Source organism: Antedon bifida, chromosome 11, assembly GCF_963402885.1.
Source record: "Antedon bifida chromosome 11, ecAntBifi1.1, whole genome shotgun sequence".
Taxonomy (NCBI): Eukaryota; Metazoa; Echinodermata; class Crinoidea; order Comatulida; family Antedonidae; genus Antedon; species Antedon bifida.
Genome location: NC_136236.1, coordinates 10,293,167 through 10,319,541, shown reverse-complemented (window position 1 = coordinate 10,319,541; position 26,375 = coordinate 10,293,167). Strand labels below are relative to the sequence as shown.

The following is a 26,375-nucleotide window of genomic DNA, read 5'->3' as shown; positions in this document are numbered from 1 at the left end:
TTACAACCTGGCATGCTTCATCTCAAAGGAAACAATCTGTCAGATATTGATGGTGATACACTTTTTAGGTTGATGGATCTAATTTCTAAATGCAATATGGATCAATATGGTTATTGTTCCATAAATTACTTTGCATGGAATGATTATAACCTGTCTGTTGATAATCTAAGAGGTTTTTTGGAAACATTGGATAAACATGGTCAGATATTGGATTTGTATATTTTGAATTTAAGTGAGTTTAACCTATCTTCAATTGAAAGATCAAAACTGGCTTGTTTATTGAAATTGTCACCACAACTACAACATCTTGATTTGAGTAATTGCCATCTCTCAGGTAGTAATATGACAGATTTATTGAATGAATGTGATAAAAACAATGTGGTATTGAAACCTGGCATGATTGATCTTAAGGGAAACAATCTTTCAGATATTGATAGTGATACACTGTTTAGGTGTATAAATCTGATTTATAACAACTTTTATTACAAGTACGTTTGCATTTTTATGGATTACTATATTTTTAATTGGAAGGATTATAGCCTGTCAGTTGATAACTTGAAAAGTCTTATAGATGCTTGTTATGAACATGATAGGATATTGACATGGGAAAGATTGAATTTAAGTGGGATTAACTTAGCCTCAATTAAAGGATCACAATTAGCTTTTTTATTAAAATTCTCTCCATATTTAAACCATCTTGGTTTGAGATATTGTCATCTCTCAGGTAGCATTATAAACGATTTATGGAATGAATGTGATAAAAACAATGTAGTATTGAAACCTGGCATGTTTGATCTAAGAGGAAATAATCTTTTGGAAATTGATGGTGTTACACTATTTGGGTTGGTGAATCTAATTTATAACAATTGCACTTTTGAATGGTGGTATTACATGCTATCAGTTGATAACCTGAAAAGCCTTGTAGATGCATTGGATGGTAGGATATTGACATGGATAAACTTAAATTTAAGTTTGATTAACTTATCTTCAATCAAAGGATCACATTTAGCTATTTTATTAAAATGTTCTCCAGACCTAAAAAATCTGAATATGAGTAATTGCCATCTCTCAGGTAGTATTATAACACATTTATTGAATGAATGTGATAAAAACAATGTGGTATTGAAACCTGACATGCTAAGGCTTGATCTAAAAGGAAATAATCTTTCAGATATTGATGGTATTTCACTTTTTCGGTTGGTGGACTTAAATTGTATGGATTGTTGCACTTTCAAATGGAAAGATTATAGCCTGTCAGTAGATAACCTAAACATTCTTATAGATGCCTGTTATGAACATGATGGAATATTGAAATGGGAAAGATTGGACTTAAGTGGGATTAACCTATCTTCAATTGATGTATCAACATTTGCTTATTTATTAAAATTCTCTCCAAATCTAGAACATCTTGATATGAGTAATTGCCATCTCTCAGGTAGTATTATGAAAGATGTATTGAATGAATGTGATGAAAACAATGTGGTATTAAAACCTGACATGCTTGATCTATTAGAAAATAATCTTTCAGATATTGATGGTGTTGCTCTATTAAGGTTGGTGAATCTAATTGATATGGATGATGACACTTTTGAATGGTATGATTATTATAGCATGTCAGTTGATAATCTAGAAGGTTTAATAGATGCCTGTTATAAAGATGGTAGGATATTGAATTGGACAAGGTTGAGTTTAAATGGTATTAACCTAGGTTCAATTGAAGGATCAACATTAGCTTGTTTAATAAAATGCTCTCCAAACCTAGAATGTTTTAACATTAGACATTGCAATCTTTCTGGTAGTATTATAAAAGATTTATTGAATGAATGTGATAAGAATAATGTTGTGTTGAAACCTGGTATACTTGATCTACATGGAAACGATCTTTCAGATATTGATGGTGTTACACTTTTTAGGTTGGTGATATGTATAAATTATGACACTTTTAGATGGCATGATTATATCCTGTCAGTTGATAACGTACAAGAACTTGTAGATATCTGTAAGGTTAATGATAGTAAGCTGACATGGAGTGATGTAGATTTAAGTGGACTTAACCTTGTAGGATCCACTTTAGCTGGTTTAATACAATTCTCTCCATTTCTGGAACATCTCAGTTTGGAAAATTGCAATCTTTCAGGTGGTATGATAATGTCTGTATTGAATGAATGTGAAAGAAATAGAGTAGTATTGAAAAAAGAAATGCTGAATCTGATTGGCAATGACCTTTCAGATATCACAGATGAAACATCAGTTGCTAAATTACAATGGATCAGTAGTAATCGGCTTCCTAATCTAAACTCAGATTTAGATAATTTGGGAAATGGAAACTCAGATCTAGACAACTTAGGAAATGAAAACTCAGATTTAGACAACTTAGGGAATGAAAGGTCAGTTTTAGAAGAAGATCAAAAATCAGATTATACAAACACAGATCTAGAAAACACTGACATCTCTGATGACCAAGACAATTCAGATCTAGGAAATGCAAACAAATCTAAAGTGGCTCTAATAATGTATTTTTTCAATTATTTTTTACTATTTATTTTGCTTATGTATATTTTCAATTTGTTATTTGGCCTATAATTCTTTTAGAATTATAAATCATATTGCTTTTTATAATATCATACTGAAAATGAAAACTACATTTTCAAAATGTGCATGATTTATGTGATATGTACTATGGATCCTGCTTACCTGGATAACCAACATTAGTTCTTTCCCTACGAAGTAGGGGACAATTTGAAAAGAAGTATTCTTTATTGGAACACCCCTACATATCAATGGGACCATTGGCTACAGCACCCACTACCATCTCCATGTATTTCTATTAGTTCTTTCTGTATTGTTGAGTAAAGTACGAAAACAAAAGAACGAACTAATTCAGAGAATCCTACAGCTGACTAGCTGAAATTAAGTTGTTGTTTATTACGATACGTTGAGAAACGTTGCCCTGAAGCAGGGAAATATTATATATATTTGCACTGATGAAGGGCTAGTGTTGCCCGAAAGCTCTGCTAACTTTTCTGGCTGTTTTACTTCTCGTTTTGATTTAGCTTTTCGCTTTTATTTTGTATCTCCATTGAGATCCAGCCACTGATACCCACAGCATTGTCATTTTTTTAGTAATTTGCCTTTGGATATATATATATATAATATAGATACTTGAAAATCGTTGCCCTTGCTCCTATTGAAGCAGGGCAGAAATATGATATATACATAATATCTAGACTAGATACGTTGGAAATCGTTGCCCTTGCTCCTATTAAAGCAGGGAAGAAATATTATAGATACGTTGACAATCGTTGCCCTTGCTCCTATTGAAGCAGGGCAGAAATATTATAGATACGTTGACAATCGTTGCCCTTACTCCTATTGAAGCAGGGCAGAAATATTATAGATACGTTGGGAATCGTTGCCCTTGCTCCTATTGAAGCAGGGCAGAAATATCATAGATACGTTGACAATCGCTGCCCTTGCTCCTATTGAAGCAGGGCAGAAATATTATAAATACGTTGAAAATCGTTGCCCTTGCTCCTATTGAAGCAGGGCAGAAATATTATAGATACGTTGGAAATCGTTGCCCTTGCTTCTATTGAAGCAGGGCAGAAATATTATAGACACGTTGAAAATCGTTGCCCTTGCTCCTATTGAAGCAGGGCAGAAATATTATAGATACGTTGAAAATCGTTGCCCTTGCTCCTATCTTTCAGGTGGTATGATAATGTCTGTATTGAATGAATGTGAAAGAAATAGAGTAGTATTGAAAAAAGAAATGCTGAATCTGATTGGCAATGACCTTTCAGATATCACAGATGAAACATCAGTTGCTAAATTACAATGGATCAGTAGTAATTCGGCTTCCTAATCTAAACTCAGATTTAGATAATTTGGGAAATGGAAACTCAGATCTAGACAACTTAGGAAATGAAAACTCAGATTTAGACAACTTAGGGAATGAAAGGTCAGATTTAGAAGAAGATCAAAAATCAGATTATACAAACACAGATCTAGAAAACACTGACATCTCTGATGACCAAGACAATTCAGATCTAGGCAATGAAAACAAATCTAAAGTGGCTCTAATAATGTATTTTTTCAATTATTTTTTACTATTTATTTTGCTTATGTATATTTTCAATTTGTTATTTGGCCTATAATTCTTTTAGAATTATAAATCATATTGCTTTTTATAATATCATACTGAAAATGAAAACTACATTTTCAAAATGTGCATGATTTATGTGATATGTACTATGGATCCTGCTTACCTGGATAACCAACATTAGTTCTTTCCCTACGAAGTAGGGGACAATTTGAAAAGAAGTATTCTTTATTGGAACACCCCTACATATCAATGGGACCGTTGGCTACAGCACCCACTACCATCTCCATGTATTTCTATTAGTTCTTTCTGTATTGTTGAGTAAAGTACGAAAACAAAAGAACGAACTAATTCAGAGAATCCTACAGCTGACTAGCTGAAATTAAGTTGTTGTTTATTACGATACGTTGAGAAACGTTGCCCTGAAGCAGGGAAATATTATATATATTTGCACTGATGAAGGGCTAGTGTTGCCCGAAAGCTCTGCTAACTTTTCTGGCTGTTTTACTTCTCGTTTTGATTTAGCTTTTCGCTTTTATTTTGTATCTCCATTGAGATCCAGCCACTGATACCCACAGCATTGTCATTTTTTTAGTAATTTGCCTTTGGATATATATATATATAATATAGATACTTGAAAATCGTTGCCCTTGCTCCTATTGAAGCAGAGCAGAAATATGATATATACATAATATCTAGACTAGATACGTTGGAAATCGTTGCCCTTGCTCCTATTAAAGCAGGGAAGAAATATTATAGATACGTTGACAATCGTTGCCCTGGCTCCTATTGAAGCAGGGCAGAAATATTATAGATACGTTGACAATCGTTGCCCTTGCTCCTATTGAAGCAGGGCAGAAATATTATAGATACGTTGACAATCGTTGCCCTTGCTCCTATTGAAGCAGGGCAGAAATATTATGGATACGTTGGAAATCGTTGCCCTTGCTCCTATTGAAGCAGGGCAGAAATATCATAGATACGTTGACAATCGCTGCCCTTGCTCCTATTGAAGCAGGGCAGAAATATTATAAATACGTTGAAAATCGTTGCCCTTGCTCCTATTGAAGCAGGGCAGAAATATTATAGATACGTTGGAAATCGTTGCCCTTGCTTCTATTGAAGCAGGGCAGAAATATTATAGACACGTTGAAAATCGTTGCCCTTGCTCCTATTGAAGCAGGGCAGAAATATTATAGATACGTTGAAAATCGTTGCCCTTGCTCCTATTGAAGCAAGGCAGAAATATCATAGATACGTTGAAAACCGTTCCCCTTTTTCGTAGAAAGTAGCAGAAACATCACTTTGCATGACCTTACCGGAGTATAATCTCTCCGAGTAGGCTAGCATAGCTGATTGATACGTTGAAAACCGTTGCCCTCGTGGTTCATTCACGGGGCAGAAATATAGAATACAAAGGAATCAGTCCTGCATTTATTACCTCCGCCAAGGAGGTTATGTTTTCACCCCTGTATGTTTGTGTGTGTGTTTGTGTGTGTGTGTGTTTGTGTATGTGTTTGTGTGTCTGTGAACAGCCTGGAGGCCACAGTTTTTATCCGATTCTCACCAAATTTGGCAACAATGATCTATGCCCCAAAAGCTCGGACGAGTTCGAATTTAAGGGGGAAAGGTCATAGGTCAAGGTCACAACTAACAAAAAACTATTTTACTGCCTAGAGACCACAGTTTTTATCCGATTCTCACCAAACTTAGCCACAATGATCAATGACACATCATATAATTGTGGTTAAATTTTGAAGGGTCAGGGTCAAAGATCAAGGTTCACAAAAAACAAACAAAAAAAGAAATAAAAAAATAATTAAAAAAAAAAAACCGAAGTGGGACTTGAACCAGCGATCTGAACTGTGAGAGGCTGGATACATAACCATTACACCACACTGTCATCCACAACTTTGTAGTGTGCAGTTAACATATTTAGACTTAGAACTAATAAAAAAAAATGTAAAAAAAAATATTCAGGGGGCATTTTATGTGGGGGAATTTTACAGTAGGCGGAGGTTTGTACTCTCGGAGTACCCTCTAGTTATTATTTATGTATTTGTATATAATATGTTAAGTACTGTAGCCTATATCTTGTATTTGTAGTTAAGTTTAATGTTGAAGTATATATTTATACTGTGCACAGATCACTTGCTTTTAAGTTATTTTATATCTTGTATTTGTAGTTAAGTTTAATGTTGAAGTATATTTATACTGTGCACAGATCACTTGCTTTTAAGTCATTTTATATCTTGTATTTGTAGTTAAGTTTAATATTGAAGTATATATTTATACTGTGCACAGATCACTTGCTTTTAAGTCATTTTATATCTTGTATTTGTAGTTAAGTTTAATGTTGAAGTATATATTTATACTGTGCACAGATCACTTGCTTTTGAATCATTTTTTTCTGAATCTTTAAATTACAATTAAATTCTTGCAGTAAATCAATCACATTTTGTATTTCTATTAGATATGTTCAAGAGATGAATAAAAGGGATTAAAAATGTATATGAGAGTATATTGTTATATTTGTTGTAGTTTTAATTTTGTTTATTGACGTTTTAGATATAAATGACGACAACAGTATACATAGTGATCTACTTCCTGATGATTTTAGATATAAATGACGACAACAGTATACATAGTGGTCTACTTCCTGATGATTTTAGATATAAACAACAGTATACATAGTGATCTACTTCCTGATGATTTTAGATATAAACAACAGTATACATAGTGATCTACTTCCTGATGATTTTAGATATAAATGACGACAACAGTATACATAGTGATCTACTTCCTGATGATTTTAGATATAAACAACAGTATACATAGTGATCTACTTCCTGATGATTTTAGATATAAACAACAGTATACATAGTGATCTACTTCCTGATGATTTTAGATATAAACAACAGTATACATAGTGATCTACTTCCTGATGATTTTAGATATAAACAACAGTATACATAGTGATCTACTTCCTGATAATTTTACGTAAAAGTCACTTTTGTTTTCAGTACTGGTTAAGTTTGCGGTACTGTGCACCTGGTGGTTCAAGTGACCATCTTCATAGAGACATCTGGTAGCCACAGCATAAATTTATTTATGAATATTGACACATGGAGATTCGTATGTTATCAACAAGTAGGCCTACTGTACTCATCTTCTTTGTTTCACCATCATCATCATTGTTGTGTACCATCTTCAGCATTGTAATTATTATTATATCATCTCAACATCATTTTACCATCATCATTGTTATATCAACTTTATCATTGTTATATTATATCAATTTTATTATTGTTATACTGTATCAACTTTATCTTTGTTATACTGTATCAGCATTGTAATTGCTGTTATACCATCTTAACATCAGGCCCGTAGCCAGGGGGGATTTTTAGGGTTCGGGCGAACCCCCTTTACCAGCGAATCCCCCTTAACCGACTGCGAACCCCCATCCCCGACATACCCAATACCTCACCCTCATCTCTGAAAATCCTCCAAATATGTGCCGCACACAGTACAAAAGGTTATTCGTAAATTGAAAAATTCGTAAACTCGTTGTGAATAACTCGATACATTCTTTGCTGTATGAGCGTACGTCGAGCGATACGTGTCTGTAAATTTCCAAGAGTTGCAAATGAATTGCCGATTTTCACCTGAAATCCCTGGATGTAACATGATATTGACGCGTGTATCGTACTTTTATACCGTGAGCTGGTGCACGAACGATTCGTACAAAGGACACCACCAGACAACCGCGTACCTATATTGTTTAGATCACGGCAGCAAGCATGCATAAGGTATACTGTAAATCTTCTAATTGTAACCAACCCTGGTTTATTATTCTTTGATTGTTTTTTAGGGTGGGTTATTACTATTAGAAGGGGGATTACTATTAGAGTAGTGGTAATCTTAATTTAGGCACTTGAAAATAGTATCTCACCTCAACTATTCCGTTCAGCAAATCATAGCAAAATAATAAAACAGAACAAATAAACAATTTGTTTGAACTCTAACTTTATTTTATAAACTCAAAAACACTCAATCCTCCCCCACTCCCGAGATCAACATGCATTATCCTTATTTTCAAAATACGGCTGCATCATAACCGACCAGTATTCACAATGTCATTTTGTCAATAGTTTTTGTGACTCTAATATTAACCCCATGGGTTACTATTAGAGTGGGTTATTATTATAGATTGACTTATAAAGTTGGTTACTATTAGGAGGAGGGTTACTATTAGAAGGAGGGTTACTATTAGAGTGTGGGTTACTATTAGAAGATTTACGGTATAGCCTTCTGACGTACATACAAAATGGAACGCTGCGGTTACCTACAGTATTTATGTGTGGCTATGAAGTATAGTGTATAATTGATATAGAGGATTATAGTGAATATTAATATATTACACTATAATATCTATGGTATCATGTACTTTAGTTTACATTATAGCATCCGATTATTTTTTTCTAGACCACCAGCCGATACGTAGGCTACTCAACTGTATCAATACCATCTATTGATTAATATTCGAACAGGCTTTTGCTATCACCAAGTTCAAGCAATGTCCAGCGCAGTGCGTAAAGGTTGCAAGTGGTGAATCTTCCTTTAATCGAGCTTGTACACCCACTCTACAGCTTGACATGGCAGCAGCCCCGTCATATCCCTGGCCTCTCATGTTCTCAAGTGGTACATTGAACTTGCGCAACATGGAACGTATAGCATCTGCGATAGCTGCTCCACTTGTATTTTCCATTCGATGGAAGTCCAGAAACTCTTCCCTGATGTTCAAATCTGTATCGACAAAGCGTACGCAAAATGCTAGTTGTTCCACGTTGTGAGATGATACCTCATCAGCTAATACGGTGTACATAGAACTTTCTCGTATCTAGCAGTAATAAAAGTATATATCTCACAAATTAAATGGCGCCAAAAAAAGTATTGTTATATATTATTAAACAATTGTTGAGGAGAATTAATTGTAATTAGCTATGAGTTTCATTATTCATGTTTTTCTAAACATACCTCTTGCAGAATGCCTTCTCTGATTTGTTTAAATCCTATTATGTTAATAATCTCGTTTTGGGACATAGGAGACATGTATGTCGAATTTCTCCTCTGAGGCACCGAAAGATGCTTTTCCAACAACGGATCTGCTTTTGCTAGTTGACGGAGAAATGCTATAAAGTTTCCTGAAAAATAAAATAATGCCAATTAATATTTGTAACAAACAGTAAACAACCAAAAATGAAAAATTAAAGTTTGTTTGTTGATTGAACTAAAGAAAAACTGATCAAAATATCCAATAGACTTTGTCAAGATGATGTCAACAGTAACTGCACAACTTTTCTGAATTGTTTAGTTACACAATAGTTTTGAAACTAACCTGGATTCCCAACATCTTGATGCTCACCATCACCCCCCTGAAACCAATACACTGACGACCGCAGAACAGGCTGCACAGCTTGTATGATTCTCTTTAGGATTTGCCGGTTTTCTTGAATTGCTATTTGCAAGCTATTGCTAAAGTGACAGGGTATTGTAGCAGTTGGATTTTTGCAGCTCTTAATGAAGGTGGTCATTGCCATAACTGAATCATCATGATACGATTTATGGATATGCCCATTCTTTCCATGTAGAGTGTCAGACAGTTTTACCCATTTAGTAAAAGGTGAATTGACAAGAGATCCTTTTGTGTACCGGTCACTACAGAATAGTGCACATGGGAGACAAAATACTCCATCTAATTCTTGACTGTATACCAACCAAGAATACTGTTTTAGCCACTGTGCTTGAAATGCTCTTGAATAGCCGTTCATTTGAACGGTTGGGAATCTGAAATTTGGAGGCGGCTTGTAATGTGATGTTGCTAGGTGAATCTTCTGGGCTTCACTCATCTCATAAATTTTTGTCCAAACTTGGTCAGGAGTCATTGTGGAATTAATGATGAGTCCAATATCACTGATCAAATTTGGTACAGGAACATTTTGATCATCATCAGTAAGTGGTGGTACAGGTAATTCAGCAGGTGCCTCATCATCAAAAATGTCACTAAAAAAGTCCAATTATTTATATTATATAACTTGTTTGTTGCTTAAGAATAATGTTTATACTGAAAAATTATGTTATAATTAAAATGTCAAATCTTTATCTAGGCCTATTGAGTATTGTCTCATAGATAGGCCTTCTGATTTAAGCCTACGTTTAATTAAGGGACCCTAAGAAAGCCTTTAGGCTAGGCAAACTTTTTTTTTGGTGAGGTCAAAAAAATAAAAAGTAAAAGTAAGGCTTGGGCTAGCTGGAGGACCAGGCCTAGGCCTACTAGAAAGAGAGGCTAGGCCTACTGTAGCCTACTGTAATAAATTGACATTTATTACTATTAGTAATAGTAATAAATGTCAATTTATTACACAGACGAGCGGAATAAATAAGGCATGAAGATAATTTCATTAATTGCAAGCAAAAATCGATCTAGTAGGCATAAAGGCCTAAACCAAGGTTTTAATAATAATAGGAATATTGTAGGCATATCCTGTTAAGTTATCCCCTCATATGTAATGCACCTTTGACGTGTCATACTGTAACTATGCGCGGGTCTCTTCTCTGGTGAAACCTCGTGAGATGATTCAGTGAAAAATAAACCACACGTTGTTCTTTAATTTCCCGTAGTTTCGTGTTATTATTTCTGTATATTCCCGAGCTTTAAATCCAGGTTACAATGGAATCAACAGGTTATGGGCCCAGCCGTTTTCAAAGACTTCTTTTTAGCGGAGATGAAGAAAAATATGAACTTTGGGAAGTAAAATTTCTAGGGTACCTCAACACGCTGAAACCACCACTGAAAAACACGATTACGTCTACACAGCCGGAGCCAGCCACCGACGAAGATAACCATAAAAATGAAAAGGCGTATTCGGAGCTGATACAATTCCTAGACGATAAGTCGTTATCGCTGATCATTAACGATGCAACTGACGACGGAAGAAAAGCCCTATCTATCTTAAGATCTGAATATTCTAGCAAGTCAAAGCCAAAAGTGGTCCAACTTTACACCAAACTAACAACACTTGAAATGGGTGAGGAATATTGCACATCGTTCATTATCAGAGTGGAAAAGATTATCACATCATTACAAAGAGCAAAAGAAACACCTAGTGACGCACTTCTAACAGCCATGGTATTAAAAGGTTTACCTGGAACATACGCTCCATTTAAAATATACATAAATACACAAGAAAAAGACATATCTTTTGTAGAATTTAAAACATCCCTAAGAAAGTTTGCAGAATCAGAGAAAATAAATACACCAGAATCTATTAACGACAGAGTGATGAAAGTTGGAAACCCACAAAACCCCAGAAAATGCTACGAGTGCGGATCACCTAACCACTTGATAAAAGATTGCCCTACAAAAACCTGTAAATACCACAAGAATGCCAATCACCTTGACAAGGACTGTTTCAGAAATAAACCAAAGGACAAAATAAAGAAAGCGGAGGATGGATTTGAACATTCCTTTTTCTTTCAAGCGTCAGAAAACATAACATGTCAAGATGGTATTTTAGTAGACACTGGCTGCACCTCACATGTAGTAAATGACCGAGAGAAATTCTCCAGTTTCGATCCAACCTTTAAAAGCCTTAATCATACTATTGAACTTGCGGATGGTAGCGTAGCAAAAGGTGTTGCAGTAAAGAGAGGACATGCACACATAAACCTGATAGATGAAAACAACGAGAAAGTAGAAACTGTCTTAAAAAATGCCCTGTACATACCAACGTACCCACACAATATAATGAGCGTAAGAGCTGCAACGACAACAGGAGCAATAGTAACCCTTAGTAAAGAAGAAAACACAATCACTAATGCTGGAAGAACATTCAAAATGAGTATTATTGACAACCTATACTACTTACCAACCACAAGTGCACCTAGAGAAGTAGATAAAGTAAGCCTTGTTAAAAATTTACAATATTGGCATAGAGTCCTAGGACATTGTAACTTTGACGATGTACTAAAATTAGAAAAGGTAGTGGACGGCATGGAAATCAAAGGTAGTAAAGTTAATGAAACATGTAACATATGCACTGAAGGTAAATTTGTTAATGTAAGAAATAGAGAACCAGACAAAAGGGCCAATTGTCCATTAGCCTTAGTACATTCCGATCTGGCAGGGCCAATATCACCATTGGCTAAAGACGAATTCAAATACGCCATATCATTTACCGATGACCATTCTGGTTTTGTTTTTGTTTACTTCCTCAGAATGAAAAGTGATGCTGCAACAGCTACCAAACAATTTCTTTCTGACTGTGCCCCAATAGGCAAGTGCTTGCGAACTGATAACGGTGGTGAATATGTCAGTTCTGACTTCAAAAGCCTAATGACAGATAGAGGTATTAAACATGAGTTTTCATCTCCAAATTCACCCCATCAAAATGGAACTGCGGAACGTAATTGGCGCACTCTTTTTGAAATGGGTAGATGTCTTTTGCTGGAATCTTCACTGCCAAAGTCCTTATGGACTTATGCAGTAAGAGCAGCGGCCTATATAAGAAACCGTTGTTTCAACCAACGCCTAAATAAGACTCCTTTTGAGACCATGACAGGGTATAAACCAAATTTGGGAAAAATGCACATTTTTGGAAAACCTTGCTACACATACATACATAACTCAAAGAAACTAGAACCTAAGAGTAAGCGTGGAATATTTCTGGGATATGATTCATCTAGTCCAGCATATTTGATCTATGACCCAAACACTGGCAAAGTTCAGAAATTCAGATTGATCAAAATTATATCTGACCAAACATCTAACACCAACCAACAAACACAGACAGATGAAAGTGACGAAACAAATGTAAACTTAGAGGATAATGAGAACACAAATGAATCCCAAATTATTGAACATGAAAATACCCCAAATGTTAATTATGATAACTTAGAGGAAAATAACAACAATAGGGTAGATAATGATGATGCCCACAGAAGGTACCCTCAAAGGGAGAGAAAGTATCCCAATTACCTACAGGAGTATGAGACTGAATTTGACAGTGATGATTCGATCTATCATATGTCATGTCAAAATGTTCCCTTAACCTATACAGAAGCTACCAATTCCCAATATTCAGAAAGTTGGAAAAGGGCAATGGATGAAGAATTACAATCATTGAAAGATAATAACACCTTTAAGATAGTCACATTACCCAATGACAAACATCTCATTGGCGGAAAATGGGTATTTGCTATAAAGGAATCGGCCGAGGGTAATCACACGTACAAGGCAAGATACGTTGCCAAGGGTTTTAAACAAATAAAAGGCATAGACTATCATGAGACATTCTCGCCCACAGCCAATTTGACCTCAATTAGAACATTAATGCAAATATCTGTACAACATAACCTTATAATCCATCAGATGGATGTAAAATCTGCATACTTAAATGCAGATATCGATACCTAAATATACTTAAGCCAACCTGAAGGTTACGAAATTAAGTCAGAAAATGGCGAAAAATTAGTATTAAAATTGAACAAGTCATTATACGGGCTTAAACAGTCAGGTAGAAATTGGAATCAGCTGTTGCACAACCACTTGAAGAGTAATGGTTTTAAAAGAAACCCAGCAGACTACTGTGTATATACAAAACGCAACAAAGATGACTTAGTAATTGTTGTAATATGGGTTGACGATATATTAATTGCAGCCACAAATGAGAATGTACTTAGTGATTTTAAGACAAATATGAAAAATGAGTTTAAAATGAAAGACCTTGGGGAAATCAGCTGTTTCCTTGGAATTGATTTTAAACAAGAAGCCGATAAGATAACTATGAACCAAACACGATATACACTGAAAGTACTTGAAAAATTTAATATGTTTAACTGTAAGACAAGGTCAACCCCCTGTGAAGTACAGACCGGCACCGGTCCAAATAATAAGAAAGTACAATTAGACAGATACAGGGAAATAGTTGGAAGTTTAATTTATCTAGCTACATGTACAAGACCAGATATTACATGGGTTGTCAGTAAACTCTCCAGAAGTTTAGCTGACCCCAAGTTAGAGGATTTAACCACAGCAAAACATGTACCGTATTAAGATACCTAAAAGGTACTGTAAATCATAAATTAGTTTACAGAAAATCTGATTCAATGAAATTAACCTCGTATTGTGATTCTGATTGGGCTAGTTCGGATGATAGGAAGAGTACCACTGGGTATATCTTTAGTTTGAATGAATGTAGTGCTCCAATATCTTGGAAAACCAGAAGACAGCCTACTGTGGCACTGTCCACCTGTGAGTCTGAATATATGGGTCTTGGGGCTGCAACACAGGAGGCCCTTTACCTACTGCAGTTGTTAAATGATATCTGTCCCAATGAGTTTAAATGTGCTCATATTTCATGTGATAACCAAGTGCTATAGCATTAAGCAGAAATCCAGTGCAAAGACATAGGTCTAAGCATATAGATATACGGTATCATTTTATAAGGGATGTCTTAAAAGAGGGACAAATAGATATCCAGTATTGTCCAACAGAAGACATGGTGGCAGATATTTTAAAGACCCCTTCCCTGCAATTTTGGACGTTTTTTGGAAAATAATACGTATATATCACTTTAAAAACATTAAACCATGTCATTCCTTGTCTTAAATGTACGTTTTATGGTAAATTATGATAAAAAGTGAGAAACAATGCACTACCTAAGTAGCTCGCGGCGATCGACCTCTCGTGGACGGTCTTAGGCCTAGCCTAGCTAGGCTTAGTTTTGTAGGCCTAGCTGGTAAACATCGGTAACGTACGAACATCGTACGCTAGCTATATACCTAGCCTGACGTTGTATAGTTGCTGCATTAATTGTCTTTCTATTTTTGCCAGACTCCGTTGATACAAATTGGGGAAAACCCGGTATTTTCGCTGACAAGTTAGGAGTCATCCATTTGTTTTGGCCTCACGATCGATCGAAAGGTGGGCGAATTACAGGTGAAAAACAAAAATATCAATCCGCGCGCAATGCATTTTGGGATTTATAGCGGGCCGCTATAATTATTAGAATCGACTTATTTTTCACATTTTTAACCGTTTAAAGACGAAAAAAGTTATCGCAATAGGACCATATAGTATTATTTTTACATTAAATATAGTTTGTGATCTTAAATTAGATCTAAAAAACGTAGGGAAGGGGGCTTTAACTAAACCAGCCACCAAGGTTAAACTAGAGAAATTTAAAATATTTCTATTTGGAGAATAGTTGATGTTAAAATGTTACAGAAATTGTTATTGTTATATTGAATTTTGTTTGTTATTTTTGTAGTGGTTTAAGATTATGAGGTGATGTGGGGGTGTTAAGTTATCCCCTCATATGTAATGCACCTGTCACGTGTCATACTGTAACTATGCGCGGGTCTCTTCTCTGGTGAAACCTCGTGAGATGATTCAGTGAAAAATAAACCACACGTTGTTCTTTAATTTCCCGTAGTTTCGTGTTATTATTTCTGTATATTCCCGAGCTTTAAATCCAGGTTACAATGGAATCAACATATCCTGGGCATTAAATAATAATAGGAATACTGTAGGCATATCCTGGGCATTAAATAGACATGCCTAGTTCAACTGGCGACAGCCTGTTAAAATTCTCTGTACGCGCGTGCACGTGCGATGGGGTTCATCCGCCATGATTTTTACAACTAGGCGCGGCCGGCCCTAGCAGCTACTAGGCCTACTACTATATACAGCAGGCTAGCGCGCGTCTAAAAAGCACTCGCTCTTAAAATGTGCAAATAATACTGACCTTAAATTTCGTGTTTTTTTCGCATTTGAGGCGTTTGATGTGAAAAAATCTGTAATTTTGCTCCTCTTCATCCCTAACATCCTCGACATCCTTAAGCGCCGTAAGAAAAAAAACGCTCCCCAAAAAGATTGAACTGAACAACGTGATGTTGTGCGTCGTCCCGACAAGCCCGGCCGAAGCACGCGATTGGTCAGTCTATTTTAACCATCAACTCTCAACAATCTCTCGATCTCACGCTCAGCAGTGACTTTGACATCGGACACTCTGTATATTCGATCGATTTAAACATAGTCAATAGAAGTAAAATGACCCAAAAATCTGCTATAATATTGATAATTAATTGCACGATTTTGGAAGTGGGGCCTTTGTTTTTCAAGTGGGGGTTCGCTGGTAAAAGGGGGGTTCGCGCGCGGGGTTTTGGCTAAATAAAATAATTAAAATAACATAATAGTCCTAGGCCAAGAAAGCAGGCTCTAACCTAGGTACGTAGGGGTGCGCCTGGCGTAGGCCTAGTAGTAGTACTACTATTAAAGCCTCTCTATTATAGCTAGGCCTAGGTTAGGACCATGCATGCATTCAGCATCACTCTTACTCGGACTGTACCATACACAGGATGTGCCTGTATGAATTAATTTCAATAACCAATGTAAACTGATTTCTCTGTTTGTTGCTATCCTCGCTAGTTATTACTAGATAGCCTAGTATTTTGTTTACAATACATACAAAGAACAATAGTTTGTTCGCTTATTAAATAAAAATTGTTCTTCCCAAGTAGAAATCTGATTTTTGCATACATAACATAAAACGCGTATCTAGCGGCGCTCTATACAAAATACCGGATGTTGAGTTTATAGCGACCGATTTCAAGCGCGACCGATAGCCTAGACCGGTGCTTAAAATACCCAATTTAAAAACTTTCACCTGCTGTGCGGCGGTGATGGTGAGTTACCTTGGTTGAAGTCTTATCAAAGATTGTATAGCACCACTACACAATCTTTTGTATTATGCACAGTTTTAGGTGCGAACTGCAGTAGCGCCTCTACCTAGACCTCCTTCTATTGCTTGCCCAATGCGATGAAAAACTGCCACTTTTGTTTGCAAGCGGAGTATTCATGGTCTATTGATGAAGGGATATTAACATTAACAATCATAATATAAGCAAAGTCTGGGCTGAATAAAATAAACTGGTCTCAGCCCATATGTATCTGAAGAAGATGCCAAGATGATTAAAGAGGGACAACCGAACATAGGGGTTTAAGTCTCAAAAACCAATGTAATAGCGCTAGACTATAGTAAGCCTAGATAGGTGTAGCCCTTTTTTGTCCTAGCCCCAACTAGCTAGGCTCTGCCTATTATTATTTATAGACTTGGTCTAGGTCTTTATCTCTTAGTATACGTGAATTCTGTAATCCGATTGGTCAATATGTATGAGATATAATTCCGTATTACGCCCATTTACTCAGTCAAGTGGATCAGAATGGTAATATATCCTGTATTACCGGTTTGATGTTTCTACGCACGCATTGTTTATGTATTGTATTATATTTTTATCGTTGAGCGCATGCGTAGTTGTGATTTCAACCATCGAATATGCACCCGTATTCGACGGTCCGACAAAAAAGCTAATCGTAATCGTCGAAAGCTCCCTATTGTTGTTGTGATAGCTAGAGGTCAAAATGGATGAAAATAAAGGTCATCGATTTTAACACCATTCAAGGGAAATCGGCCTCATGGAATATGGAACTAGAACGTAGATATTCCCCGTATTCTGTGAACAAGCAGGGTGTAACTAATAATATTCAATTTATTTTGTAATTAATTTGATAATTTAGTTTAAGGTGAATGAAGAACGCTAAAGGCCAAATCTACATTTATTATTTGGTGCATTTTATTTTACAAACATATTCTAAACATTGTTTGAACTTAATTTAAATCTTGAATGCAATCCTAGATTATTATTTTATATATTATTTGGTATTTACATTAGTAGATAACAATAACATGTAAATGTATTCAAAAGCCATATACATCTGATGATAGAGGTATGGTACAGGTAGAATAAGATATATTGAGACATGGTGTATTCAAAAGCCATTTGATGACTTTGTTGTTTTATAGAATGTTATTTTTACAGGGAAATATTGCTAGCAGTGGAGCTGACATGGGTCTTATGGGGAAGCAACAAAAGAATCCAAACCAATGGGAGATTTGGAATGTAAATGACACTACCACTGAATGCCAACAATGATGAAACATATCCACTGGGAATGTCATTGGATCTGAATTATATCAGTCAAGTTAGTCAGTAAATGCTATGAAATCATTCCTAATGAGAATCTCAGTGGGCTTATTCTTGAAAACATTTTAAGTTCATCTCAAAATAGGTATGTGTGATTAATTATTTCAAAAGAATCATTCACCCCCACCCTTAACCTAAGTAAATGTATTAGAATGAAACGCATCTCAAAGAAAGATAATCAGTGGGATAAATCTCAAGAACATTTTTTGTCTAAAAGTACGGTCATTTTCTTCTTATTTTAGGTGCATAACTGGTCTCAATGGTCATAATGTTGTCTGAATCAACTAGCAACTATCAACCAATCAAAATTCTCCAAAAGTTCTTTTTCATCTTTGTCAACAGAGGGCTCACTCTACAACTTTAAACCAATCAACATTCTCTATTAATGTTTCCGCATACTCACTTTACAACTATTCTATAAACTAGAGTAGCTACAACCTCCTCTACAGTAGTAGGACATAATTTTGGGGCCATTCCAATGCCTATTTTAAATTTGATAATTTGATTTGATAATAATTGTTTAATAAATGTTTATAAATGAAAAAGAAATTGATTCTAAATAGGCTACTAGTGGCTAGTGGTATTCTGTGTAGTTGTTGGGGTCCTGCACCACTGTGTATTTGATTGTCAAGTAAGTGTGTGCTTAATATTCCCTATGGACTAATAATACTATGAAGATTTTATCAATTAAAACAATTGATAGACAAAAAAAATAATACATACATCGAATCCAAAATGTTTATCATCATTAGAAGAGAAGATATCAGTCGATTAGATCTCATCTCCGTAGCCAGGATCTGTCAAGGGGGGTTCGGACACTAAGTATTTGGGTCACTGCGCCCCCCCCCCCCCCCCCCCCCCCTAGAGGCGCATTTTGTTAAATGACATCCCTTAATGGCCGGAAATGGTACTCTCGCACATAAAATTCATGAAAAATGGCACATCTAATGTGCAGGAAAAAACACTCTCATGCAGCATGCCAATGAGCAAAACGATCATACTTTTTTCCTCCTCCTCACACACGTGGACTATTTAAAGGACAATAACATTTGTTGCTGCCGTATGTTAGATGCGTGTGCTCTGTGTGCGGAACCACCACCGATTGTTGGATCATTCACTCGGTATTTTGTTTTGCGTTCAAGTTACAATGCGAACGTATAGGGAAGCCCCGAAAAATGCACACTTTGGGTGAGAAGGCAAATTCAATGCTTATTATAGCTCTATCTATATTTATTTACAGCAATTTGTTGAGGAAACTAAATAGGTGGTATTGATATAGTTGAGTAGGCCTATGTATTGTTGGTTGGTGGTCTAGAAAAAAATAATTGAATGCTATAATGTAAACTACAGTACATGATACCATAGATATTATAGTGTAATATATTAATATTCACTATAATCCTCTATGATGACTGCCAGTGATCTAAACAATAGGTATGCGGTTGTCTGGCGGTGTCCTTTGTACGATTTATTCGTGCCCCCATAGCTTACAATACACGCGTCAATATCATGTTACATCCTAGGACCAAAAATTCATATTATTTTTCTTTCAATTCATTTGTAACTCTTAGAAATTTACAGGTATCGCTAGACATACGCTCATACAGGGAAGAAGTTATAGTTATTCAAGAAAGCTGAGTTTACGAATTTTTCAATTTACAAATAACCTTTTGTACTGTGTGGGGCACGTATTTGGAGGATTTTCAGAGATGAGGGTGAGGGTATTGGGCATGTCTGGGATGGGGGTTCGCTGTAAAGGGCAGTTTTGCTCAAACCATAAAAACCCCCCTGGCTACGGGCCTGCGATTAGATCGCCGTTTAGGGACCTATCAATGCCTCTGCTAGGGGTAACGCTTCCAGCTTCAATAATTTTATTTTTATTAATTATTTAAGAGAGCTCCATGGCATTTTAACATGTAAACATCAACAGTTTTGGTTCCAATAAAAAAAAAATTCTTTTGTTGCAACCGGTATTAAACTCTAAATTTTTTTTTTAAATATGGGCCAACAGTATAATAAATAAGGAAATGTTGTAGATGTTAAGATGTACAGTGTTTAAATGTGATGTGATTTGTTGTGATTTTATTGATTATTACTATAGTTATTTATTTGTACAAAAATTATATTATTTAGTCCTGATTTTGAAATTGCCCCACATAGGGATGAATAAAGAATTTGACAGTATGTGAGATTAAGGGTAATCATTTGACCTAAACCTGTCATGTTACTACTCTCTCTATAGGTACATATTCCTCTGAAGTATATTTTCTCCTCTGCACCTAAACCTCTAACACAGATTGAACCTGCTTTCTAAAACCAGCAACAAACCAACACAAATCTACCAGTTCCAACAAACTCCAAAAGTGAACTCTACTGTTTCAGGTTGGTAAACTTTGTATTTTTATTCAATAATTTGATGAAGTTTATGACATTACCACATCAGAAGTAGGACCAGCAAACTTTGTTTTAATGCTCAAAAGTTTATTTTCCATTGAATCTGTAGACTGCTGCACTATGTAATAATTTAGATCGCAGTTCCTGTTATCTATTTAGTTCAATATTTGACCAGTGTATCCAGGGTGATATAAATAGGTGAGAGGCTTAAACGGATGTCCTTTTCAAACAAAAACACTTCTCTTAATTTTGAAACAATAGAAATAAACAAAATACATTTTAATAAATATTCACACAACAATTTACAGTATTAAATTTGTTTAGCTGATCACATAATACCAAATAAAATGTTGAACCGGTGAGTGAGGAGACAAAGCTTAACTCCAGCCAGTCTAAAATGTATTGTAAGTTAAGATATTCTCACAGGTTAGTTTTCCCTACCACTCACTATATTGTAAGTTAAGATATTCTCACAGCTTAGTTGTCCTACCACTCACTATATTGTAAGTTAGGATATTCTCACAGGTTAGTTTTCCCTACCACTCACTAAAGCCTTTTTATAGCCTGGTCCTGTTTTAACATCTTTCCACCAGTTTCATGACTTTTTGTACGGTATGCCAAACCATTGTGTAAGACAGTAGAATTTGATGTAATTCATCTATGACAACCAAATAATATATAAGTAAATCTTATGTTTAATAGGAGCATTGACTTTTTTGTCTGTTGAAAGGTATAAGACTATAATTAAGTACTATTTTAAACATCCCAATACCGGCGGACACTTTACTGTAATTAAACATTGTTATATTTCTATTGTAATCTAAATAGTTGGGAGACAGAAAATATGATAACATTTATACTTTAAAAATAAAAAATTACCATCAACTACTGTATAACAACTAATTTACATTCAGACTTTATACATAAGAGTACTTTAATATGTCTTTACCATCAACTACTGTATAACAACTAATTTACATTCAGACTTTATACATAAGAGTACTTTGATATGTCTTTACCATCAACTACTATATAACAACTAATTTAGATTCACACTTTATACATAAGAGTACTTTGATATGTCTTTACCATCAACTACTATATAACAACTAATTTACATTCAGACTTTATACATAAGAGTACTTTGATATGTCTTTACCATCAACTACTATATAACAACTAATTTATATTCACACTTTATACATAAGAGTACTTTTGTAACCCGAGTTTCTAGCAAGAAACTAAAATTTCCAAGAAGTATTAAATAATCAAATCAAGGAAAACGCCTTATAAATTAAAAATGTAGATTTATTCCTTTGACATCAACTTGTCGGAATTTACATAAAACCAATATTATTTGTTCTCAAGATAAAACATTAAAGTGTCCACAAAACTAAAAGTTTATATTAAAATTGAGTCTTCAGTTGAAACAATTCCGACTTGAAAGGTTCCACAGTAGAGTAAATGTTATCAACGAAATGTTCCGACCAATGGTGTAATAATTGCAATAATGATTCGTAAATTTCAAAAGTAGTGTTTTCTCATCTAAGAAAAGAGAAAATATATACATATACTATATAACTATAAAACAATTTAAATCAAATATCATTTGGTACATAATTACAATACCACAATGTTTGCAAAATAACCTAGGCTATGATAGACAATTAAACAAAATAAAATATAATCCGTCAATACCATCAGGTTCGATTAACACTGATTGGTATATGATTATTCACACTATTCATTAAAACAATAGTTACATTATATAGTTAGAGGTACTTCGTTTGGTAAGTATGCTAATACTTGATACCAATATAACTACATTGCAACGCAATGGATAATAGCAATAGCTATTCAAACGTGTGTCTATCAACATATTAACCTGACTATTATAAACTCAGGATGGTTAATGCATCCATTCAATAAACTAAATTATAAACTAAAAGGTAATTAAATGTATAAAAATAAATGTCGCATATAAAGCGGAAATCAAAAATAAGTGTATAATACAATAGTATCAATTCTACAATCACACTCCAATTGTCTCTAGGTCAATCAATACCAAGAGTGTACTGCCATCTAGTAAATGACCCACATTTACCAGAATCGTCCTGATACACTCATAGAATTAAAAGTATTAGCAAAAGCAAGTTAATCACTTCAAGACCCTTTAACTTAAAACGGGAGAGAACAATGTGTGATTGCAGAACCTTACTTTACAGTAACATAAATTACCAAGCGCAATTGCAAATGGTATCACAAAAGTTATAAAATATAATCAAAGTTAAGTATCACATAACTAATCTAAAGCATTGAGCCAATGCAAACATAATGCATAAACCTAATCTTCATAAGCTTAAATCTCAAATTAAGTTATATTAACACATTTGTTAAACATAAAATAATATAATTGATAGTTCTTACCTAAGAAAAGAGCCAAAATATGAAAAAGTGACTTCCTTTAAAGTTGTTAAAAAATGTATAGATGTTTCTTGTGAGCAGGCACAAGTGGAAGTGAGGTATAATCATCAGAAATGAGGTATAATCACCTTAGTTGCCTAGCAACTTGGCAAAACACATTCCTTACTTCCCAAACAGTGGTCACTTTGACCCACTTGGGGTAACCTTTGTTGCAATTAAGCTGCATTCTTTTTCTACTGACCTATAAACTATATTTATATACATTGTAAAAACAGATACATTCAAATGAATAAAATCAAACAGAAAGATATAAGAAAGATATAAATGGTAAAATATATTCATAAAAAATCATAGGGTTACAACCTCCCCTCTTGAACTCTGCGTTGTCCCTAACGCACTTAATTTGCCAGACCATAGAGACTGGTGGCTACTCTGCTATACCAGGTTGGATTTCCAAGATGATCATAGTTGAGTCTTCGAGGCACTTGACGGTTTCTGACTGGCCTGCTGTATTCCTCCGTTTCTACAGTGATGTCGTCACCTTGTTCTGTAACACTTTCTGGTTCATTGGTTGTTTGATCACCATCATCAGACTCAGACCTCGTTGTTGTGTTAGTATCACCACTAGCTGTGTCTGCAGTTTCTACAGGCACTTCAGTATTGTTTTCACACTGAACTCGCTCCTCTTGTCCACTACTAAAATCTGTGATTCTCTTTATAAGTGTTCTAGGCGTGTATTCAGAGGCATCCATATTTGGAAATGTAGAAGGTACTATTATAGGCCTACTTGGAGTTTCTTGTAGATACGGTGGTGTAAGTGAACCCGCTATGCTGCTATCCTCTATTTCAGAATTATCATTTTGTACAGGAGTAGCATTGAGAACATCAATGTGCTCAGTTTCACTGGCCTGATCATTTGCATTATCTACAGGAACTGATATAGTTACATCTACAACAGATTCATCATCTTCATCACTGGAACAAGAATTTTCATTCTCGGTTGTATTCTTTGTTTGTGATCGGGTTTTTGGTCTTCTAGCCTTTTCTGGAACTGGACTGGGTTGTCTCACTTCTGTGATGTAACCAACAGGAAGAATATGATCCCGATGCAAAGTTTTAGCTTGTTCATTACCTTTTTCTGGTTTAAGTCTGTAAACTGGAAGGTCTGCAAATTTCTCTATAATAATAAAAGGTTCAGGTTTCCAACGGTCTGCAAGCTTATTCTTTCCTTTAAGTCCTAAGTTTCTGACTAGAACTCGGTCTCCTGGTTGCAGAACTGCATTAGCTATACGGACTTTCTTATCGTACCTCCTTTTGTTAGCATGCCCAGCCTTTTCTGACTCATTTCTTGCCATATCATAAGCTTTCTCAAGACCTTGACGAAGATCTTCCACATATTTGCTATGACTACGATTTTGGTTTCCATCAGGGTGCAAGTCGAAACAAATATCAACTGGCAAGCGAGCTTCCCTTCCAAACATAAGAAAGTAGGGTGAAAATCCGGTACTGTCATGCTTCGTGCAATTATATGCATGCACTAACGAGCTGACATGCTTACTCCAATTTACTTTCTTTTCATTTTCTAATGTTCCCAGCATGTTTAATAGTGTTCGGTTAAATCTCTCAGGTTGTGGATCTCCTTGTGGGTGATAAGGAGTGGTATGTGATTTGTGAATTCCTAATAGACCAGTGAGTTCTTTGATCACTTTACTTTCAAATTCTGGTCCTTGATCAGAGTGGAGCCTTTTTGGTAGCCCATAGTGTTGAAAGTATTGTTGCCATAATACCTTCGCAACTGTAAGTGCTGTTTGGTCCTTTGTCGGAAAAGCTTGGGCATACCTGGTGAAATGATCGGTCACTACCAGTATCGACTTCTTACCACTGCTATCTGGCTCAAGAGACAGAAAGTCCATACAGACCAACTCCATAGGTCCATTTGTTTTAATATTGTGTAGCGGTGCACTTTTTGAAGGCAAAGATTTACGTGCTAGGCAACGACCACAATGCTTGACCCACTCTACCACCTCTGTTGACATCTTCGGCCAATAGAATCTCTCTCTAACTAACGCTACTGTGCGTTCAGTGCCATGATGTCCTAAGTCATTATGGAGCATTGTCAAAGCCTTCACTCGGTAAGCCTTTGGTAAAAGGAGTTGTTCAATTTTACTACCGTCTTGAGGTCTGGTAATAATACGGTACAGTACCTTATCTTTCAATGTTAATTTGGCATATTCTCTGCAATAACGAGTAAGTTCCTTCGACGCGTTGTTTGTTATCTTTGGCTTCTGACCTGATTTTACCATTTCTTTCAGTTCCTTTAACACATAATCAGCATCCTGTGCTTCACTCCAGTTAATAACATCAGTGAGGGATGTTTCATTACTATACATCTCTGGAATACACTGACTACTACCACCAAGACAATATGCATAAGGTAGTGTGTCACTTGAATTGGTAACAGCTGAACGTACCCCATATACCGCATTTATGACTTCTTTAGGTGAGATTTCACTCACTCGCGTTTGTAGATTCTCTTTAATTCTCATCTGATCAACTTCATCTGCCGCATTAGCATCAGAAGCGAGAGGTCTGCGGGACAATGCATCCGCATCTTGGTTAGTTCTACCAGGTTTATATTGAATGGAGAAGTCAAAGTTAGCTAACGCGGCCAACCATCGGTGACCTGTAGCATCCAATTTAGCTGAAGTAAGAACATATGTTAATGGATTACTGTCAGTCATTACCTTGGTACCTTTTGCATGGTACAAAAGATCCTTAAATTTATCAGTTACGGCCCATTTTAATGCCAGGAATTCAAGTTTATGTGCTGGGTAATTTCGCTCACTCTGGCTCACTGTCCGACTAGCATATGCTACAGGTTTAAATTTGTTGTCAACTTCCTGTAACAAAACTGCTCCAAGACCATCACGGCATGCATCGACATGAAGTTGGAATGGCTTGGTGAGATCAGCATATGCTAAAACAGGTGCAGATGATAATCTAGTCTTAAGTTGGTTAAAAGCCTGGTTACATAGATCAGTCCATTGATTTGAGAATGGTTCAGAAGACTTCTGTAACCCGTCATGACGTACTTTCTTTGATGTTCGACCACGCTTAGGTGAGAAGGCATATTTACTGGCTAATGAGTGAAGCGGAGCTGCAATTTTCGAGTATCCTTCAACAAATCGTCTATAATAACCTGTTAGGCCAAGGAAACTTCGTAAGTCCTTAGCATTCCTTGGTGTAGGCCACTCTTTAACGCTTGAAACCTTTTCAGGATCAGTCTGAATTCCCTCTTCGCTTACTATATGCCCGAGGTATGTTACAGATTTGCAAAAGAACTTGCACT

The 26,375-nt window shown here is 35.6% G+C and overlaps 2 protein-coding genes and 1 long non-coding RNA gene across 3 annotated transcripts; 1 reads left to right on the top strand and 2 right to left on the bottom strand.

Moving 5' to 3' along the window:
- Nucleotides 1-501: 501 nt before the first annotated feature.
- On the top strand, nucleotides 502-3,674 carry LOC144855621 (uncharacterized). The gene is made up of 2 exons (XM_078713525.1): nucleotides 502-3,456; nucleotides 3,618-3,674. Exon 1 carries the CDS (start codon nucleotides 505-507, stop codon nucleotides 2,581-2,583), a length of 2,079 nt encoding a protein of 692 aa, XP_078569651.1. The 5' UTR covers nucleotides 502-504; the 3' UTR covers nucleotides 2,584-3,456; nucleotides 3,618-3,674.
- Nucleotides 3,675-8,630: 4,956 nt separating this feature from the next.
- On the bottom strand, nucleotides 8,631-10,047 carry LOC144855192 (zinc finger MYM-type protein 1-like). The gene is made up of 3 exons (XM_078713006.1): nucleotides 9,501-10,047; nucleotides 9,140-9,306; nucleotides 8,631-9,002 (listed from the first exon to the last, which is right to left on the bottom strand). The coding sequence occupies exons 1-3, from the start codon at nucleotides 10,045-10,047 to the stop codon at nucleotides 8,631-8,633; spliced, it is 1,086 nt and encodes a 361-aa protein (XP_078569132.1).
- Nucleotides 10,048-21,889: 11,842 nt separating this feature from the next.
- On the bottom strand, nucleotides 21,890-23,083 carry LOC144855716 (uncharacterized). The gene is made up of 2 exons (XR_013614857.1): nucleotides 23,030-23,083; nucleotides 21,890-22,147 (listed from the first exon to the last, which is right to left on the bottom strand). It is a non-coding gene; the product is annotated as an uncharacterized LOC144855716 (long non-coding RNA).
- Between the last annotated feature and the right edge of the window lie 3,292 nt (nucleotides 23,084-26,375).

Bases quoted from the DNA above. Each gene is read 5' to 3' on its own strand.
- LOC144855621 (XM_078713525.1), top strand. From the start codon at position 505: ATGGATTACTATATTTTTAATTGGAAGGATTATAGCCTGTCAGTTGAT.
- LOC144855192 (XM_078713006.1), bottom strand. From the start codon at position 10,047: ATGACTCCTGACCAAGTTTGGACAAAAATTTATGAGATGAGTGAAGCC. The intron at 9,307-9,500 runs GTTAGTTTCAAA...TTTATTTTTCAG, and splicing joins TCAAGATGTTGGGAATCCAG to GAAACTTTATAGCATTTCTC. The intron at 9,003-9,139 runs GTATGTTTAGAA...TATTACTGCTAG, and splicing joins GAGAAGGCATTCTGCAAGAG to ATACGAGAAAGTTCTATGTA.